General features: G+C 40.5%; 1 protein-coding gene across 1 annotated transcript; it reads right to left on the bottom strand.

Moving 5' to 3' along the window:
* Positions 1-3,464: 3,464 nt before the first annotated feature.
* PIGA (phosphatidylinositol glycan anchor biosynthesis class A) lies at positions 3,465-12,863 on the bottom strand. The gene is made up of 5 exons (XM_069874855.1): positions 12,241-12,863; positions 11,287-11,419; positions 10,017-10,149; positions 8,263-8,469; positions 3,465-6,612 (listed from the first exon to the last, which is right to left on the bottom strand). Exons 1-5 carry the CDS (start codon positions 12,848-12,850, stop codon positions 6,349-6,351), a joined length of 1,347 nt encoding a protein of 448 aa, XP_069730956.1. The 5' UTR covers positions 12,851-12,863; the 3' UTR covers positions 3,465-6,348.
* Positions 12,864-21,439: the final 8,576 nt, after the last annotated feature.

Below are 21,439 nucleotides of genomic sequence, written 5' to 3'. Positions count from 1 at the left end.
CAGAACAAAGGCAAGCGTATCAAAGAAAAGCATTATCATGAAAGAATCTGAAACAAACCCACACATATTCAAAGCCAAGACTAAGAAGTCAATGCTGCTCTAGAAGAGTAAAAATACATTGAAAGTGTGTAATCAGAAACATGTGATAACATTGGTATTTTCTGTCACTCTGGGATGAAGAATTGCTTCCATTATTACCTTTTGCAAGCAGCATCGTACTGTTTTGAAAGAATGGAAATATTGATTCAAAGGTGTAATATTAGAAACAGAAGATGTACCCTTTCTTTAACTGCCCTTTTGAAGGCTCATGGCTTCCATAGAGAACAGAGTATTTTTTCTGTATGTAATTAATTCAACTTATGTAGAATGCTTTGTTTCCTTTTCATTTAAACTTTTCTTGATTCCTATTTTCTACACGTACAGAAGGATGGAGATTTATTTCTTTGAATCTCCTCTTTGCCCAGGTTCTCTTACCCTTCAATTTGCACACCTGTCAAGGGAAAGCGCAGGATGACTCTCCTTTTGGGACCCCAAGGAGATGGTAGATATGCAGGAAGAAATTTTACAGAAAATTATTCCCCTGGACATTTTAGATGCAATTTATTTTGTTTTGTAAAAATACATCTGGTTTAGTACGTTACTGTCTTCAGCTCTTTTCCCCCCCAGATGCACCAGAATGCTATACAAAACATGCATGGATAGACTGAAGAAAACATGCCAAGCTACTTTTTCATTTTTCAAGTGAACCAATTTTTCTACCATTCTGAATTAAACCAAGGTATTACATTTTTGCCAGTAACTTGACACCTTTCATAAATATTATGTACACCTTTCCTTCCACAGCAAGATAATATACCTGTAGAAACTGTAACACCTATGAATCCAAAAGAAGTTAATTGCCTATTTTTAGGCACTTTTAATACTGTTCGCCATGGGACAAGACAGCTAAAGACATGGATTACACGGCAAGAGAAGTTCAGTTAAAGAAAAAGAGAAAAACTACAAAGTTTGCTCAACAGGTAAACAAAAAGGAGAAATTAGCAAACAAACAGGGACCAAAAACGGGATGGTCAGTTAGCCCTAGAAAAATATTAGATAAAGAAAACAATTCTTTTGAAGCCAGAGGAATGGCAAAGGGTGTAAAGAACAGAATATAGGATGCAGAGAAAAAGAATAAAGAGAAAAGAAGATTAGGAACATTACAAAGAAAACATCAGCTTAAATGATAGAGAAATCTTTCTCATGCAGTATCTAGAAAATTGTCACTCAATAGGACATAAGCAAGAACGAAGATTGCCTTTATAGAGAAAGGCCAGAAAACAAAGTTTAGTTTGTAAAAGAGATCTTCTTTCATGATCAGCCTGCCACGTAGTTAGTAGAATTGTACAAGCCCACAACCCTCAGAAAAATTCAAGAAACTGGACATCATGTGATTTCCACTGAAATTCTCTTATCCCTAAAGAAAGGTGAATTTCCAATAATACTGAAGAGCTCTCCACGTGGTCTAAAATGCCAGGAGGAAATTTGGTCACTTGGAAGCAGTCACAGTAACATGACTTTTCCAGAAGGACAGTCCATTTGAGCAGTAGCAAAATCACCCTCTTGGCTTCAGAACAAGGCAACTAAAGATTTTTAGTCAAATGATGGAGTCATTTAAGAAAAGCTCATGTAATCTCTTAATCTGCTTTTAGTATACAAGAACACTAGGAAAAGGGCTGCAATGAATTAAAACAAAATCATCAGTGGGAAGACGGCTAAACAGCATGGTGAGAAGTATTAATACTGGTGAAGGTGGTAGCCAGGTAAGCCAGGGCAAGATCTGGTGCGATCACTGGGAAACATTTGGTATTTTTGAAGCAAAACAAAGGTGAAAAACATATTTTAGGCATAACAACAGACAAAACACAACGGAAGAGCAGCGACAATAAAGAAACAGGAATCTCAACTTTCCTCCCTTGTTTTGGGCAGAATTGTTGTGAGTTGAACAAAATGGATTATACAATTCCACTGACAGACTGGAGTGAACAAGTTAGCCCTCCATAGAAAAGAAACATGCCTTATTGAGAACTTCTGCAGAATTCCCAAACTACTCCATGAATCAGTAATTACTAAATTGTCAAATCAAAATATCCAGAAAATGTACAAATCCTTCAATAAATTTTTATGAGATGGTGAATGAATAGAAGTAGTTCAGCTAGATCCTTCAAAGAACTAGAAAGCTAATGTTCATATACCCTTCATTTATAAGCATGCAGGGAAGAAGCATAAAAGAAAAGGCAGTCCAGCTTAGAAAACAACTCATTTTCACAACAGTCCACCTTAACTGACCTGAAAAATTTGGCAAGGAAAGAAAGATTAGAGGGATCCTTTACTTAAAGAAATTATAAGAGTTATTGGTCTATTCTCATGCTAGACACTTTGAATTACAGCAGTGTATTTCTAATGTACATAGTTGAGAGTCTGAGTATCAAATACATTTAAATCAAAGTAAGACAACTGGGGGGAGGGGAGAAGATAGAAACCCTTTATCTCAAAGGTGTATGGATACTAGCTATTTCTTTTCTATCAGATCGATCTAATAAATGACTTTTCTTCCCATACAAGCCTTGCCTCATATGAATACTTAAGTAAGGACACTTGCAGCACTCCTGCTTTTAAAAAGGGAGGTATGTAGTGACTCACTGCTTGCTCTCACACAGGCAGAAGTGGTATTCGTCTCAACCATTCACTGCCCATCGCGCCACATAAGGCGTGGTTGTCTGAACTCCTGCTGCTGCCTGGGAGAAACATGGCAAACTCCAGAAGGTAATTAATTTCCCCCTGTCTGCCTCCATGACCTCTGCTAACAGGGGATGCCTCCTTCTCTAGCTGCATGCCACCAGTCCTTTCCGATTAAATAACCAGCTTCAAGAACTGATGAGTACGAGACAACCGGCTTATGCAGTTATAGTTCAGAGAATCCCACACCAATATCATCTCTAGTTATGTCAGTGTTGAAGCAAGTCAGAATCTGCAAACAATCCAATTTATCTGTCAAGTTTACAAGAGAAATGCACAATTTCATTACAACAGTAAATTCAGATGCCTATCTGCATTTGGTTTTAGTTTTGTTCCCTTAACAAAAAATATCCATCTTTTCTCCAACTACATCAATGCTAAAGTAATTAGGAAAAATGGTGGAAGTTCACATAGTGTCATAAAAGATGTATAGTAAATGCAATGTGAGCAGTTTAATCAAATATTCAACTAATATCAACATTATATAACAAATCAAACATTAAAATATTTATCTTTTTAATTTAAAACAAGTTTGTAAAATCATTTTAAGATTAATTGTTCTTATACCTATTTACATAAAGTCTGTATTTTACCAGAGCATGAAAAAGATGCAATTTTATAATTATTTGTTCGTAAGCCTAAACATATATTACAAAAAATAAGAGAAATAAATATCAAAAGGGGATATAGTAAGTTTATTTTAAAAAGATGCAGAAAAACTTGACAACAAAAATAAGTACATTACAGTGCATTTATTTTCTTACAGATCTATCCACACCCACTAAAACACAGTCTGAAAGACAAATCTTAAATTCATACTTTACTTGATACTTGTTCTGGTTTAACACACAATTTTCATTTACCACACTGTCTATACCTTAATTCACAGTGTCTGCACATAATGTATTGGAAACATAGTTTCTCCTTGTTCCTGTGGGATGGAATTTCATTGTGGATCTATGGCGTCTTCTGTGAAAGGAGGTGGATGTTCTGTATGGACCATTTTTGGGTGTTTCCTCCACCTCCACACAGGCTTTATTCCATGCAAGACATTACTCAGCCTCACTCCGTATTTGGTAACATTTCCTTAATATTTCACAATGATCATATGTTACCCACAAGTACAACCGAAACATTTTAGATTTTTTAAATAGTTATTTTGTTAATTTCTAAATACATATTACTAAAATGCAGTCCTTATCTCTGCTCAGGTTTTTATTATTTAGATTATTTTATTTAAACTATTCCTTTTCACTCACTGATGCTTTTTAAGATGGTGAATGATTCAGAGACATCATCCTTTACTCCACTGCGCAAGGCAGGTAACTCAATCAGTCTCACTAAGAGTTTTGTGCAATATAAGTTGTATTACTCAAGAAACAACATAGGTGTAGTTATGATTAAATTTTTGTGTCAGTTTGTGCAGAATTTTTTTTAGTCACCCTTCTCATAATAAATCCAACTAACAGTGCTGAGAAGTAGCAGTCTAGCCTCTATTTCTGTGCTTTCTAAGCAGATGCTCACACATATTAATGAAAAACACCAATCTTTTTACAGAAAAGTAAATAAACTTATAGACAAACTGTAAATCTGTCTTGTAAACAAGATTGTTACAATGTTTTATTATGCTATTCATAGGTACACAGTGTTCCAAAAAAGAAGAGAGAAGTGTTTAGAATAGACTCTCACAATCCTGTGGAAAATTTGATTTGTGTCTGTAGATGTTGCAAGAAACCAAAAAGAAACAAAACAGAATGATTAAAATACTATTAAAAATGTATCTTTATATATAAAACATTTCCCTGGAATGATAATCAGTGTTTTTAAAAAGCTATTATAAGCTTGAATGTTATTAGAAAAAAAAAAAAAAAAGTAAAACGTTACTGTAATTCCACCCATTGAGCCATAATCTCTGTGGCACCATTTTAGCTGCCCTCCAGTTTTAGTGTAGAGCTTGAAAAATCCACATTATAATACAATTGCATACATTACATATCAAAGGCTAAAAATTCTAGTAAAAGAAAATACTTTATATATGGCATTTATTTCACATTACCTTTCTGTGTTTCATGAAAATATGTTCAATGAAATTATAAAATATCAGATGTTAGGGTATCTACATCTCTACACAAACAAAATGACATTGAGAGAAGGTGTCCTTTAAATACTGCCCTTGAAGAGTTTGAATATAGTATTTTCACATTGCACAGTTTTTAATATTAAGTGTCCGATGCTACTTAATACTTAAGAGCCATCAAATAATTTTTAGTTTTCAGTGATGCTTGAAAAAAAAATAACTCAGTGCATTAGGTAGGAGGGAATTTTAGAGGTGGTGGACATTTGTGAGATAAATGCCTCCTCTCACACATCTGTTCGCATGTTGTGCCGCCTATTGTCCCAGGTATAGATTACTTAGGACTGCTAACAGATACAAAGAGCCGCTTTTTTCCTGTTGTTTTCTCTCCATGAAAAGCATACCTATTGGTTATTTCCAGTTGAGGGATGTCTACCCAAGATTTCACTTGTAGAACCTGTGTGACAGAGTCACTGATGTGTTTCTAAGGGAAATCACACAGACTAAACACTGTCCCTCCCAGACATGGGCAAAAAAGCCATTCTGGTCAGGCGTTGAGAGGAAGGAAAAAGAAAAAAAAAAAAAAGAGAAGAAAAATAAGGGGAGGTGGGAAGGGAGAGAGTGTGTGTGAGCACGATGGTGCTTGTAAAGCCCTTCACACATTTCTCTCTCATGTGTGTATACACACAAGTGCCATGCACTTTGGCGTAGTCTGCTGGAGGAGTTTTCAGGCCTGAGCTGTTTCTGAAGGCTGTATTATCTCTAAACAACATAATTTCTTCACCTACGTACTTAAAAAAACCACCGTAAGCTTTACATAAACTTCACACATGTAAGTTAACAGAACAAATTTAGCACCTCTGAAAATATTAGAAGTTTGTTATGGAGTTCTGATTTAGCAATAGGATGATCCCACTGGAACTAGGCAAGATCTTCAAAATAATAACGCTATGGAAACAAAACACCGTCACTGGGACACAAATGTTAGAACTAAGTCTCTGAAACTTCCATGTTAATGGACTTCATGACTAATTCCAAGTGCCATTTTTGTCATAGGAGAGAAAAGGTGTATTTGTTGGCTTTTTAATCAAGTATTTTTAAACTGGTCTCAAAATAAAAATCACAGTAAATATCAAGAATCAGCAGGGACTACTGTAAACTAATAATTTTTGGTTTGCTTTCCCAAATACCACTAAAGTTTACAGTCACTTTCTGTAATATTCAAGCTGCTGAGAAAAACCCTGTATTTTTGTCTCAAAGGCTTTTGACACATAAAAACCCATGTTCTCCTCCCAGCTTTCAGTGCAAGATGCCCATGAATTTGAGTGAATCCAAAACTAAATTAAAACATAATCCTAAATTGAGGTAGCACATTTAAGCAAGTTTCTTTCCAAGAACTTCAGAAAGAAACTGAAGAATTTTAAGAGCAACGTCTCTATCAGCAAGAATTAACACCTTTACCGAGTGGCGCATTCTTTCCTGTCCATCTGAGCATTTTAGGAGTTTGAAAATTCTTCTTTAACTCTTCCTTTTTTCCCAAAAAAATTCTGTTTAGTCCATGCACCTTTAGGTCCTGTGGCATCTATTGCAACATCAATAGCAGAATCTGGAGTCATCCACCGCAGAAATGCCAAGAAAAGGAAGTTCAGAACAGCAAAAAGAGCAAAAATACATCCAGTCACTGGGCCACAGTGAGACATTAGTCTGTTAAGTCGCTCAGCCATAGATAAAACCACTTCATCTGCGACCCTGTCATATACCTAAAAGGAGAAGAAATAGGAAACTATATCTTAAAATGATGTTGCTTATACCTCAGAAAATCAGACAGTACATTGTTGTTAGTGTGAGAAATAAATTACCTATTCCTAATGACTAGGTGGGACAGATATAACCCAAAAAAATTTATGAATTTTAAGTGTTGATTTATAAGTGCTGTTTTAGAAATACCATTAATTTATTGAAGAAGAAAAAGGAAATGTTTCACTTTTTTTTTGGACAGACACAAAGAATATTTTCTTAAATAGGAAGGCTGCATAATTTGTCTTTAATAACCTTATGCAGAGAGGGTCAGGGTTTTTTTAACTAATTGAGTGGGTTCTAATCCAATAGTCATACCAGTCACAGGAAGAGTCTGAACATGCAATTACCAGATTTTCAACACAAAGATGGATTAACTCCTTTATGAGCTGGCAGTCTTCCAAATCCCTGTATCTGAACACTCAAGCAAATTGCAATACGGTACTGATTTTTATTTAAAATAAACACTAGTAATTCTTAATAAAACTCCAAGTTCAATGAATATGAAAAGCAAATACATGCTACTAATTATTTAACATACATAATAACCACAACCACTACAAAAAATAATTATAGTCCCGTGTTTCATAGAACAGAAACATAAATACCTACTACCTACCACTCAAAATGCTTAAAGGATACAGAGTTTTTTTCATGAGAACATTACAGACTTCATCCCACAGGTAACTTAACGAGCTAACAAACAACTATCTTTTGTATAACGTTAGTTCCATGCCTACTTCTTCCAATTATACCAACATTTTTCTTCACAGAGTTTTAGGTTTTTCTTTAAGATAGGGCTACAAAGGAAAAAGAAATCTAGACTAACTTTTATAAAGATTTTGCAACTGAAATTTTGCTTGCAGTTACAAAAATCATAAAATGAATTGTACTGACAGTACTTGAAAGTGATAAAACAACTGGTTGTAGGTGATATTTTAAGGAGTCTTATAAGAGATATATATCTGAGAAGTCTACAATGTAATTAAGAGGCATGAGATTTAGCTACTCTCTTGCCCAAAACACAGGGGCTGAAGTCAGAAATGACAGATCTCCACAGGTGTTTATAACATTACTGCAGTTAACATTCCTTAATAATGGCAGAGTTTGTACACTGAAGTGCAGTTCTTCTGAAATACTATCTCAAAAGTGTGATAATTATTCTCACTACATCCACAGCTTATGTAAATTCAGCTTTGTTCAGTGCATTGGCATTAAACTACCCCTCATAGCTTTAAACCACTTGCTAGCGCATGGCAGATAAAACTTAATCATGAACTCTGTCTTTTCCTTTTCATACATCTAATGTTTTCAAGTTATGCCAGAAAAGTTGTGAAGATTGGGAAAAAATACGAGTAGAAAGGTAACTAAAGATTTAGGCTGTTCTTCAGAACACTTAGCAGTAGTTACAACATTGGAAAAGTGCAAACAAAAAAAATCACCTATTCGGGATATATATATGTGTCAAACACACCAAAACAGGTGTGTTTGACAGGTAACACTGAAAAAATACACTGAAACATTAGATAGAGAACATACATAGTAATGCTTGAAATAAGTAGCTGTTTCAGAAATGTACTTCAAGAGAATTTAAAAGAAGTGTTTATACATACTTTCTCAGTTCTCTCTGCTACATTCCTCCAGGTATAAAAGGTCTTTACTTTATTATGAACAGTTTCTGGAGATGGTAGTGTTCCTGATCTGAGCTGGGCAATAGCTTTTTCTAATCCATCACACAAAGATTTTACGGAGGGCTCACATAAAATAATGAGATTTTCTGGAAGCACCTCAGGAATCCCACCAACTCTTGTGCTCACCACCTTTGAAAGAAACAAAGAAATAGCATATATGCTGCATAACAATAAAATAGATACCAATACTATAACACTGTTCAGATTCAGCACTTAAGAACGAGGCAGGGTGGGGTGGGGTGGGGTGAAGCAGGGAGGTGGTTGAGTCACCTTCCCTGGAGGTGTTTAAGGCACGGGTGGATGAGGTGCTGAGGGATACGGTTTAGTGTTTGATGGGAACGGTTGGACTCAATGATCCGGTGGGTCTCTTCCAACCTGGTTATTCTGTGATTCTGTGATAAGGAGTGGTTGCCATGAAGGCAAAGGCTGATGTCATACTTCGGGAATTTTACCTGTATGTGAACTAAAAGCCTAGGTCCTAGAAAAGACCTAGCATAGCAGATTACCTTTAAATATGTTCAGAATGATTGTTTGGTAGCATGATAAAAATCAAGCACTTGGTTTAAGGAGCGGTTTTTGAGAAATCTTTCCTAAAAGTGTTTGTCACAGTACACAACTCAATCTGTGTAACCACATTTTGGACTTCTTCTCCACAGCCCCTCACAAAAACTGTTACCTCTAATTGAGGAGAACAGTTTTACCACATCAGCCTTAAGTTCACACTAGCTTTTAGGCTATTAAATATTTACAAGGATCTCTTTATAAATTCATTAGTTTTCATCTGAATTATTATTTTTAAAGGGCAATCAGGAATTACTAAGACTCACATTACACAATCACCTTTAAACAGCAGGCAGCAGTAAGAAAACTGCAGAACTCACTCACTTCCAGAGAGGAAAACAGATGAGGGGAATAACTACCATCACTAGGTAATAAGTACTGTCAAAAGCTATTTGGGTTAAAAAAATGTCCCTCCCATTCTCTTGTGTATTAGTTACATCTGTCTGTCTTCTTAAAAAAGTTTCTTTACATTTTAATGTGAGGAACAGTTCTTTATGGCTCTTCATTTAACTTTTTTCAAGTTGTCAGTCTGCGCTGTAAATTAGCAGACAGGGCTTTTACTGTTTTCTCTTTGCAATTCTTATCTTGAATCCCTACATGGCAAGGCAAATACTATCTCAGTTAACAATAAGAAGACAAATGTCAGTTCTCGGTGCAGGAAGAAAACAGTTGTAGTACAATGGTTTAGTCTTGTAATGTAATATGCCTGACTGACCAGTTATCCATGCTTATGAGTCATTTTTCTGCAGTTTCTCTTAAAAGTAACGTCAAAAAGAACCTTCACGGATATCAGCTACCCCAAAACTCTGTAAAGGAGTACATACAAAACAGCATTTTGGAGAGGCAGTCTGGTTAGTTCAGAGAACTGAGAGTTAGGAGATCTACATGTTATTCCCAATTCTGCACAAGTTTCTTCTGGCAGCTTAAGCAGTTTCGGTTAACCCTTCTGTCTCAGCTTCCAGGTGATCTGTAAATGGGGATAATATTTGCTCACCTTTGTAAAGAGAGAACCTCGGATGAAATCAAATGTTACAAGCAAGTATTATTTAAATCATTAACTTTGTTTAAAATAGATACATGCGTTCTAGATAGTCGAGATCTACTTTTTTTGTTACCTGTAAGCCACAGCTTGCTGCTTCCACAATTGCCATACAAAAGGCCTCAGTGAGGGAAGTGTTGAGAAAAATGTGCCCCTGAACTAGAACATTTCTAACATCCTGGTGCTCCAAGGCTCCTAGGAGACGTACCCTGTACGTAAGAAAAAAAATAAGGAAAAAAAAAATAAGAAAAAGAGAGAAAAACTAGATTTGGACTGCAATCCCAAACACTGTATGGGGTTATGCATATTCTGATAAATATATCAATGGTTCACTTCTACAGTGAGAGAACAAACAGAGAAACCTTTGTTTCGTTTTCTCCAATTTTTTTCAACAATAAAGAAATAGAAGATTCTGCTTATTTTCACACTAAAAGAAACTTCTGAAAATAAAGTTGAGAGAAGTTGCTCCATTTGTTTTAATGGCAACTATTTTCAAAACATTGCTACTGAGCTTTCTACTTCTGTAAGAGAACATAGCTTCATTGTGCTGTTAATAATTAAGATTTGTCACCCTTTCTGTTTTTAGATCTATTAAATGAACTTTCTGAAAGTCTGAGAGGGAAGGGAGAAAGCAATTTGAATACAATGGTAAGGATCTATTATTTCGAAGAGATACTGGGAAACAAAAAAGGGCAAAATAAGAATGATACTAACCAACAATTTTATCAGAGAAATCACTGACTGAAGTACAGGACAGGCAACAGAAAACAGAGAAAAGAAAATGGAAAAAATATGACTCTTGTCCTTGCCACACTAAACTGTCTTTGACAAAACAAGAAAAAAAAACCAAAAGAACACACCAATGCATATACATCACAGAAACATCTTGGCAACACAGTAGCACCAGGGAACAGGTTTGTAGTAGGACAATAACAGGTATTAGATAAGCACTACCCTAAAGAGTTTCAAAATGAAATAATAAAATAAACTACTAGCAGTCATCCTCACAAGCAGCAGTGGGACTACCTGTCTAACACCTTAAGTCATATGGTAATATGTGATCCAAGCAAGAGAGGAATATGAAACTTATATCTAAGTCAGCTTTTTTCCAGCTCAAGTGAAGGTTCATACATGGTCTATTCTTATGAATTAACTTGCAGGATTCACACTCGACTCTGCAAGTCCTCAGCTGGTGTCTGGTCTATCTGCATTGCCTTCAGTAGTTCTCATCTTCTACAGACTCAAGTTTTGGGAGGTTTTTTAATGGAGGGAGGGAAGCAGGCAGAAAGGGTGTTTTTCCCATCCTTAAACTACATTCAAGGGTCATAGATATGCATAGAACAAACCTGTCATGTAGCTGGTATCTTTCCCGGACTTCTTCCAATACGATGCGTTTTGGTCCTTCCCCTCCAACTACGAAATGTAACTCCGGGTATTTCTGACAGAGCTCAGGAATTATGCCACTAAGCAAATCTATACCTAAAGTAGAAAGTTTAAGGCAAGCCATTATTGCATTTGATTTTAGAACTCATCATTACATAGCCTACCGCTGTAACTCTATTCAAGAAAAGATCAAGGCCTCTTGAAGACAGCTACGCAGTTACACAAAATTCTGCAGAAAAGACAACCTGTGATGTTTTAGGAGATGAATATGAAAACAAACTAATCACTTACATTGCTGTTCCTCGGTTAAATAAAAAACAGCTAAAACTTTTCTCACAGACTACATCGATCAGGACCTAAAACATATCCCAAACGTAAGCCAAGCCTTACATTTTACAAATTTCGATATTCAGTGTCTTCAAGATTGCAGAAGAACCCAACACACACAAACTAAAAAGTACATTTCTTCTTCTCGAACACACAGACACAAAAGCTCAGAACCATCACCTTATGACTTCCATTTAAAATCCAATCCATACCAAGGATAACAGTGCCACCTTACAAATCCCTTTTAAAAGCCAATCCATACCACAGATACAGCGTAAGCGGTAACTCATCAAGACCTTTCCTACCATACCCTAAAGAACAAAAATAACCAAAATAACCACATTATCTTTGGAAATGAACTTCATAGACTCATAGAATCATCAGGTTGGAAGAGACCCACCAGATCATCAAGTCCAACCATTCCTATCAAACACTAAACCATGCCCCTCAGCACCTCGTCCACCCATGCCTTAAACACCTCCAGGGAAGGTGACTCAACCACCTCCCTGGGCATCCTCTGCCAGTGCCCAACGACCCTTTCTGTGATTTTTTTTTTCCTAATGCTCAGCCTAAACTTAATACCCCATTACCTTTTCTGTAAACGAGTCTGCTGACAACAACAATCGTTACTGTACTGTCATCCCTCCTTGACGGGTCCGGAGTGAAATCTGTGGGATCGACGGCGTTGGGGATGACGGAGACTATCCGAGGGTCCAAGGCCGCTCGCAGCACCGTGTTCTCCTTACTCGTGTAAGAGACGCAGATGATGTGGTTGGTATCGCAGAGGGACACCGTCAGAAGCTTGTTGGTGAGCACCGAGCTGACGTCGGCGAACCCGAAGAGGGAGTGGTCCGTGAAGACGGTCCGCAGCCCCATGGTCTTGGCGTGGAAGAGGGCGTCGTGGGCCATGGCGGAGAAGGAGCTGTGGGCGTGGACCACGGTGACCCTCTCCCTCGCGAAGATGTACCTGAGCAGGGGCAGGCTGTGGAACAGCGTGGTGGCCGTGGACTGGTTGTACATCACCTTCAGGGGCAGATAGTAGACCTTCAGCCCGTTGGTGAGGTAGCGGACGCCCTTGCGGCGGCCGTAGGCGTGGGTGACCACCAGCACCTTGTGGCCGCGCTCGATCAGGCACTGGGACAGCTGGTACACGTGGCTCTCCACGCCGCCCATGTTGGGGTAGAAGAAGTCGGACACCATGCACACGCTGTGCGGCGCCGCCCCGCCCGCCATCCCCGCGCCCTCACTCGCCCCGACGCCCCCGCCGAGGAGACCCGCCGCCCCCGCCGGGCCCGGCCATCGCGTCCCCCGCGGGCCCTTTAAGAGACCGATCGCCCCGGCAACCGCCGGCCGCCCGCGGGGGGTGGGGGGAAGAGGCAGGTAGAGAGAAGGAGGGAGGGGTGCGTGCGTGCGCCTACGTGCTCACGTACATGCGTGCGTGCGTAAGGCCCGCCCACCCGCCGGGCGTTCCTCGGCGCCTTCTCATTTCCGGGTATCGTCCCACCCACCCCCACTCCCCCGGTTACCGTGGCAACCGCCGCCCAAGCTGAGTGGTGAGGTTGCCACACCAGGATGAGATGTTATCCAGAGGCGCCTGGACAGGCTGGAGAAGTGGGGCTGTGTGAGCCTTGTGAGATTCAACAAGGCCAAGTGCGAGGTCCTGCACCTGGGTCGGGGCAATCCGCGATTTCAGCACATGATGGGGGACGGCGTGATTGAGAGCTGCCCTGCAGAGAAGGACTTGGGGGTACTAGTCTATGAGAAGCTCAACATGAGCCGGCAGTGCGCGCTCGCAGCCCAGAAGGCCAACTGTATCCTGGGCTGCGTCAAAAGAAGCGTGGCCAGCAGGGCGAGGAAGGTGATTCTGCCTCTCTATTCCTCTCTTGTGAGACCTCATCTGGAATATTTTGTCCAGTTCTGGAATTCTCAACATAAGAAGGATATGGAACTGTTGAAATGGGTCCAGGGGAGGGCTACAAGGATGATCAGAGGGCTGGAGCACCTCCTATGCAAGTACAGGCTGAAAAAGTTGGGCTTGTTCAGCCTGGAGAAGAGAAGGCTCCGAGGAGATCTTATAGTGACTTTCCAGTACCTGAAAGCAGCTTACAGGAAAAGCTGGGAAGGGACTATTCACAAAAGCTTGTAGAGATAGGACAAGGGGGAAGGGGTATAAACTGGAGAGGGGCAGATTTAGGCTTGACATAAGGAGGAATTTCTTCACCATGAGAGTGGGGAGACACTGGAACAGGTTAGCCAGGGAAGTTGTGGATGCCCTGTCCCTGGAGGTGTTCAAGGCCAGGTGCCTTGAACAGCTTGAGCAGCTTGATCTAGTGGGATGTCCCTGCTCATGGCAGGGGGGTTGGCACTAGATGATCTTTTAAGGTCCCTTCCAACCCAAACTATTCTATGATTCTATGAAATACATGCACACACAGAGATGCTCAGATACACACAGAGACAGAAACACACACACAGACACACTCAGACACAGACATACACACAGACAGACAGACACACAGATAGACACAGAGACAGACACACATGGATGCACACAGAGTCAGACACAGACAGGCATACGTCACACTCTAACCAAGAAGCAGCCAATACTGCAGCAGTGGTTGTGCAGGGCGCCTCTTGTGGTAGGGTGGTTGGGCATCACTTTTAAAAGGCTCCCTGTCGGCCCTCTGAGCCTTTGCTGCGGGGCTGCAGGGAGCTTGGTGAGCACTGTCCTGCGGTAGGAGGGGCCTGCCTGCAGTGCGAAGCCTGCCTCATAGAATCATTAGGTTGGAGAAGGCCTTAGAGATCATCAGCTCCAACCATACCTGTCCACTACTAAACGACGTCACCAAGTACCTCATCCACCTGCCTTATAAACACCTCCAGGAATGGTGACTCAACCATCTCCCTGGGAAGCCTGTATCAGTGCTTGATAACCCTTTCGGTCAAGAAAATTTTCCTGATGTCTCATCTGAACCTGCCCTGGTGCAGCTTGATGCCGTTCGTGTTTGTCCTCTCACTTGGGAGAAGAGACCAACACCCACCTCTCTGCAACCTCCTCTCAGGTAGTTGTAGAGAGTGATAAGGTCTCCCCTCAGCCTCCTCCAGGCTAAACAACCCCAGTTCCTCAGCTGTTCCTTGTAAGACTTGTTTTCCAGCCCTGTCACCAGCTTCTTCACTCTTCTCTGGACACGCTCCAGGACCTCAATGTCTTTCTTATAGTGAGAGGCCCAAAAATGGAATACACACACGCACACACACTTTAGTACACAGAAAAAAAGTAGTCCAAAGTATGAAAAAAGTGACTTGGTCGCTGTAAAGTGATAGAATTGACTTTCTAAAACACTTGGAGAATTTGCCACACCCTCAGTGGAGCAGATTTTCTGTTCTACTCTTTGGCTCAATCATAGCTGGAATTCCAGAAATGTTCTCAAGCCGTCAGCCACTATTGCTGGAAGCTTGCTCTCTCTAAAGGAAAATACAATCATAGAATCATAGAATGGATTGTGTTGGAAGGGACCTTAAAGATCATCCCTGCCATGGGCAGGGGCACCTCCCACCAGACCAGGCTGCCCAAGGCCCCATCTAGCCTGGCCTTGAACACCTCCAGGGAAGAGGGGGCATCCACAACTTCCCTGGGCAACATGCGCCAGTGCCTCACCACCTTCATCATAAAGAAATTCATTCTTATGTTTAGTCTAAATCTATCCCCCTCCAATTTAAAGCCATTCCTCCTCGTTCTATCACTACATGCCCTTGTAAAAAGTCCCTCCTCAGCTTTCTTGTAGCCCCCTTCAGGTACTGGAAGTGCCGTGATTTCTACACTGTCCAGGAGCCTGAAGTTTGAGAAACGTGGCCAAGCTGCACGAATTGTGCTCTTGATATCTCAAGCAGGCATCACTTGGCTGTGCATTTTTAGTCTTTTCAAGGAACTTTGCAATCAGCTCTTAGAAGCTCCAGCCCCAGCCCCACTGCTATGACAGCAAAAAGGGATGTTATCTCATCAGGGTAGGCTTGTTATTGCCTTCTCTATATGTTTGCAAAATTATGTTTGGCAGCTACTTTTCCTTGCCAAGATTTCTGGTACAAATTTTGTCAGATTTGATTCTGTCATCACTCCTATACAAAAGTGTGTGTCATGAGCAACAGTACAAGCTGACCTAGGCTGCAATGCTGTCTGGATGCCTGGCTAGGTTGAAGCTTGGACAGCCATGTGTTCGAGATGCTGATCTCAAGGACTGGGGAGGAAATCAGGCACTTCACCATGGGACTGAAAGAAATGAAAGACAGTGTCCTGAATAAGAAAAACATTTGCTCATTGTTTGCTTTTTTTCCTCGTGTTCAGGAAGGCCAGGCCAGTATTGGCAAATCTGACTTCATCATCAGGTGCTCCTCCAGGGTGGCAAGAACCTGAATTTCCAGATGAAAAGCTGAGTATGAGGCCAAAAGGGGTGAGGCTTCTCACCTGTGGCTGCAGGTATCCTGCTGTAAAAGAAGAGCCTGAGGACCAGTGGGGGATGGGGATCCTAGTCCTTAGCAGAAATTGGAGCCTGGGTGTAAAGCAGTTGCCTTGAATTATATCTAGGGAAAAAAAAATGGTACTAGGAGAAGCTGGAAAGCACTTGGAGGTTCTTGGCTGCAGCACCCCATGATGTGATCCCTGATAAATGATAATGGTAACCTCTTCTGTTGTCAGGCTGCTCTGAAGAATCAAGCTGTACTAGTTACTCTAATTTTATCTGTCAGGAAAACAATGCTTATGGTTTTAACTATGTGGATGTTCTTTAAATTAATTTTATTTTCAGACTAACTGTTATTTGTGTGCTGTCTACAGAATTTTCAGTTCTTGGTATGCAAGCTTTAAAAATGCAAAGCAAAATCATAAGCGGTATACAACAGAGCAGCCCCTCTCTTCAGCAAAAGTAGTGGAATTTGACGATTTCCATAAACTGATGCTGACCAACCACTATGCAAATCCAGAATACTGGCACTGACTTATAAAACTTTCCACAAGACAGATCTGCTTAATCTCAGAAACCTCTTTTTATGCCATAGTAGTTGTATTTTTTTATCCTGGTATATTTATCTGAACTTCAGAGAGGACTTGGCACTTTCCAAGCAGCTGGCCATAGGCTCTAAATGTCTTTCTGAATGTGGTCAGGAACCTCTTGTGCCCAAGCCTTCCTGCCTCTGGCCCATGGTGGTCTGACATCTATGTATGTTCTTCATTAAACTTGTCTAATTGTGCTTAATGTCATACAAGTCAGTGGTCCAACTCAGTCCCCTTATATCAGCAGCCTCTTCCCATTCTGATGTTCAAACAACCTTGACAAATTTGTCTACCAAGGAGCCTAGGAAAAACCTTAATGGAAAGGAAAGTAATCTTAATCACCGCGAAGCTGGCAAGGATGCTGGCACTTTTTCTGTCCACGGCTGGTTCACAAGGATGGGGTACCACACACTTCTCACTGGCTGTGTTGTTGCATTGTTCATTCATACAATTATCACTGGTCCTGGACAGATCCAGAGTCTGCCCTGTCCTGGTCTGAGTTGAAGCCCTTGTGAAAGGACCAACACCTGAAGAGAATCAAATTTTCTTCCTTTCTAAATGCCTGAACTCAATGTGTTAATTCCCTTACTTACAGCACATACAAGGTCAGAGTGAGACTATGGGATATGTAAAGTAGAGACTAAAGACATTAAACTAGTGACAGCAGAGTAATTACTGCTTCCATGCCTGATCCTCAAATGCTCCCTAAAGCACACTCATAAATCAAGTTAATGGAGAGAGAAGATGGAGGACACTTAAAGAGACTCCTTGTTCTGGTACCAGCTGATGTCTTACATCAAGGACGCCACTCATAGTGTTCTTGAAAATGCAGGAAAACTCTGCAGAGTACTCTGCTCTATCATCTCCCTCTCAGCCTCCTCTCAGCCTACTCTGTCCCCACCCATCCTGGTGGATGGTGTTGCTTCTACTGCATGTCTGTCATGATCAAAAACTATCACTATTTGGTGAAATGGCTTTGCTGTGTCTAATAAGCTGGTGTATTAAATTAATGCATTTGTTTACTATTAATATGCTGAAAGCATGCACATTTGTTGTTTCAAAACATTAATAAAAACAGGCGATCAGTTGTTCACAAAGTAGTTCATGAGAGCTGTGAAACAGTGCTGCTCCAGAGCCGGTGGACGAGGTGCTGAGGGGCATGGTTTAGTGTTTGGTAGGAATGGTTGGACTTGATGATCCGGTGGCTCTCTTCCAACCTGGTTATTCTATGATTCTATGATGCCACAGTGAGGGAGCCGTGGCATTCCTGGAAAAGAAATCTTGTGACGTGCAATAGTGGCGTGATAGTGCCTAATGGACTTAAAGTGAAGGTGTTTTCCTTGCATAGATTCGGGAAAGCATAAACTGTTGGAAACAAATGGAGAACCACAGTGAAAACTAGTACTGCCACTTGGAGAATTGTGGACTATACATATAAGCATAGAGCAAGATTGATTAGTGAAACCAGGCATGAAAGTGCCAGAGACAGCCCAACACCTCCTCTGAGAAAACAGAGTGTTTTCAGTTTCTGATCCTGCTGGAATGAAATATGCACCAAAATGAGGAGAAAAACAATATTTGGAATCTTTGTCCTGAGGGAAAGGAAAAACTATCCTTCCATTTGGTTTACTTTTATATAGTAAGGCTGGAGAGCCTATCACTTCTCCTAAAACTTCTGCAAAGAGGGAGTGAGGGCCCAACTGTCTACTTCAGCAATTATTTTTGGTGCTAGGAATTAAAACCAGGATGTAACAGTTTTCTATAGTACCTTAAAAAGAGTTGGGTTTGCCAGGTTTCTATACATACAGCTGTATCTGACTGCACTACCACCCACAAAGCAGCCAAGAGGAATCATGGGTTTCTCATTCAGGCATCTGGGTTTTCTTGCAGTATTTCTCCTGTATTCATGAAATCCCACAGAAGCTGGATGGGATGACGTGCTAGTGTACTTTTAAAATACAGGTTTCCAGTTGAGATTACCACAAGCACAAAATATAAAAAGAGCGTCTTTTCTTTAGGCCAGATTTCTCTCTTAGATGCCAGAAAATAAGTTAGTTTTGCATTTTATAGGCATGTCTCCCTTCCAAGCAGGTTGGAATTAATCTGTGGCAGATTAATTTGTTAACACACATGAGAAGTTGATCAGCAAATCTATGCATGTTAGGTCTCACATCTGTATGTAACCAGTCCCCCTCATGTATGCCCTGAGGTCTCAATCACATAGTCACCCTCTCTGCCTCCCTTCCCTCTCAAAGCAGGACAGTGACAGTGAAGAAGAGCGTGAGGGCTTGGAAGCAAGTGGGTGAGTATTTTATTGATCATGTATCCATGTATCATGTTTCCAGGTTAGAAGGTGGCCCATCCACCCGTCATCATCAATGTGACAGCATCATGATATGTTGGAATCATAAGAATCCCTTGTCATCCCTTTTATTAACAGTTACAAATGCATGATATAATTGCAATGGCACAATAGCTTAGGTTACAAAGATTTTATAACATCCCACACACATGTGCAAACATGATAGTACCTGCATCAACAAGTAAAAAATGCACCCACGTGTTGCTATGGACACTACCTGCTTTGCAAGGTGTGGACTCAGGCCGGAACAGAATTCCTAGCACAGACACTACTTGCATTGGTTGGTACAGACTCATGCTGAAACAGCTTACTAGTATGTACACAACCTGATTGATACTGGCACAGCCTGTCTTGGCATTAAGTACCTATTGCCAACACTGCAATACTCTGTCACAGATGCTGTGATGCAATGTTCAAGCCACATCCATGTGAGGGTAGTCAGAGCTCAGCAACCCACCCCTTAGAGTTGCCTGACTGTGCTCAACTATACTGCCTGTGAGCTAAGGACTGGGCAGTGATACAGAGATCACTGCCAAAACTTTGTTTCACATTAAAGGTACTATCAATGGGCCAGTGAAGTCCATTAATAGGGAGGAAATAATAGCCATAATATAGAGGTCATCTTGATTACCCCAGAGGGCATCCACTGCGATAACATGGAGCTGTGACCTCTGCAGCTATGCCCAGTTTGCAGCTACTGTCCCATCTTAAGAGAGTCATAATTACTCCCACCAGCAATGACTTCTAGACCCTTGGGCTTACACACAGGTCACATCTCTGTCCTTACTGGTATAGGACAGCTGCTTGCAGTGCATTGACAGTCAGTTTTTGCAAGTAATCCTCTTTTACACCTCCTGGGCATCATAAGTGGTTCACTACTTCCATGCAGGGACCATTTTGCTGCCTGAGCACCTGGTCTCAGAGTCCTTCCCATACCCTTGCAGGGGCAGTTGTCACAAACAAAGCCTGGCTGAGTCAGTGATACAGTTTAAGGGCTCCCGAGATGGGGCAGAAAAAAATCCTGGTCACACAGTTCAAAGTAGTGGCTGGACTCTCCCTGACATTTGAAGTTAGTCAGAAGGACTGGTTGCCTTTGACTGGCAGACCTTGTGGCTGTCTTTCCTGCAGCCAGCAGGACCAGCATTAGCTCATTAACAAGTCATCTGACCAATTTGACAGAAATGCAATTCTGCCTGCGCCTGATCTGCGAAAAACATTAATTAACACACAGATATGATGTCAGTTGTTATGAATCCACAGCCAGTTGACCAGACTGGATTTGGTTTTACTGTTTTTTTCTCAGCTTTACTAGTTTTTACTGTCTATTTAGTTGCAGATCCAAATTTCTGTTTCTACAGCCTTGAGGCCACGTCGAAGTACTTTAGTATTTATGTGTCAGCTGTAGTAGAGGTCTTCTTTTTGTACCCTTATTACTGTACTTGACAAGCTCTATTAAAAAAATCCCGGGAATTTTTGTCATAGAGTCAATACAAACTGAAGTGCCATAACTCTCAGGTGGGTTTCGGTACTAAATTGCTAACAAAACAGGTTTAACTGAAACTTAAACAAGCACTGGGACTGAGAAAAGAAAAAAAGGTTCAGTGAAAACAGCAGATGGAGCTATTGGAAACTTAAAAATGTGTTTGCAGGGTTGCAAACTATTCTCTGTGCAAAACTGAAAAGACCCTGCAGCTGGGATGTGTTATTTCCTACTGCTCATGCTCCTACTACATATATGCTTCTGAACTTTATCAACAATGTTCTCTATGATCATGATATCCATTAGTGTAGTACCTACCTGCTTTCTGTAGTTTGAATGAAATGTAACTTTATGAGAATCTGAGTTTCTCATAAAAAATAAACATGAACTATCTAATATTTATATATTTATAACTTATATCCAGATTTAAACTCTGTAAAGCAAGAATAATTCATTGCAATTATACTTTAAAATCCATGAAATGAAACAAGTGTTTCTTTAAGTTAATAATGTTATTGTAACCTTGAATATCTCAAGATAAAAACACGGTAAGATCCATGGATGAAACAATACTTTTTATTTGACTGTTAGCATTGGCAAGATTCAGAGAGTCTTCCAGGCACACAAACCCTTGTTGAGGTTTGAGATGGAAGCCACAGATTTCAACTTTTGTGCAGGCTGGAAGCAAGAGGTCTAAGTTTAATTAAATGAATGTGGAGCAGAGCAAGGTGATAGGGTGGTTGGCCTCCAGGGAACAGGTAGAGAGGCATAGGCAATTGCTAGCTATAGAATCTTCAAGAGAGACCTGTGAGTGGTTTTAAAATGGGACACAGAGGGAAATGGTAGATCAGAGAAACCGGATAATTTGATAAGAGTTTTCATTATATGCCTTTGTAACTG

This window comes from Phaenicophaeus curvirostris, chromosome 1, assembly GCF_032191515.1.
Source record: "Phaenicophaeus curvirostris isolate KB17595 chromosome 1, BPBGC_Pcur_1.0, whole genome shotgun sequence".
Classification (NCBI taxonomy): domain Eukaryota; kingdom Metazoa; phylum Chordata; class Aves; order Cuculiformes; family Cuculidae; genus Phaenicophaeus; species Phaenicophaeus curvirostris.
The sequence above is the reverse complement of the archived record's forward strand: the minus strand, read 5'-3'. Positions and strand labels throughout refer to the sequence as shown.

Coding starts and splice junctions, on each gene's coding strand:
- PIGA (XM_069874855.1), bottom strand. CDS start 12,850: ATGGTGTCCGACTTCTTCTACCCCAACATGGGCGGCGTGGAGAGCCAC. Junction 10,150..11,286: donor AGATACCAGCTACATGACAG/GTTTGTTCTATG, acceptor TCTTACGTACAG/GGTACGTCTCCTAGGAGCCT. Junction 8,470..10,016: donor CAGCAAGCTGTGGCTTACAG/GTAACAAAAAAA, acceptor TTTCTTTCAAAG/GTGGTGAGCACAAGAGTTGG.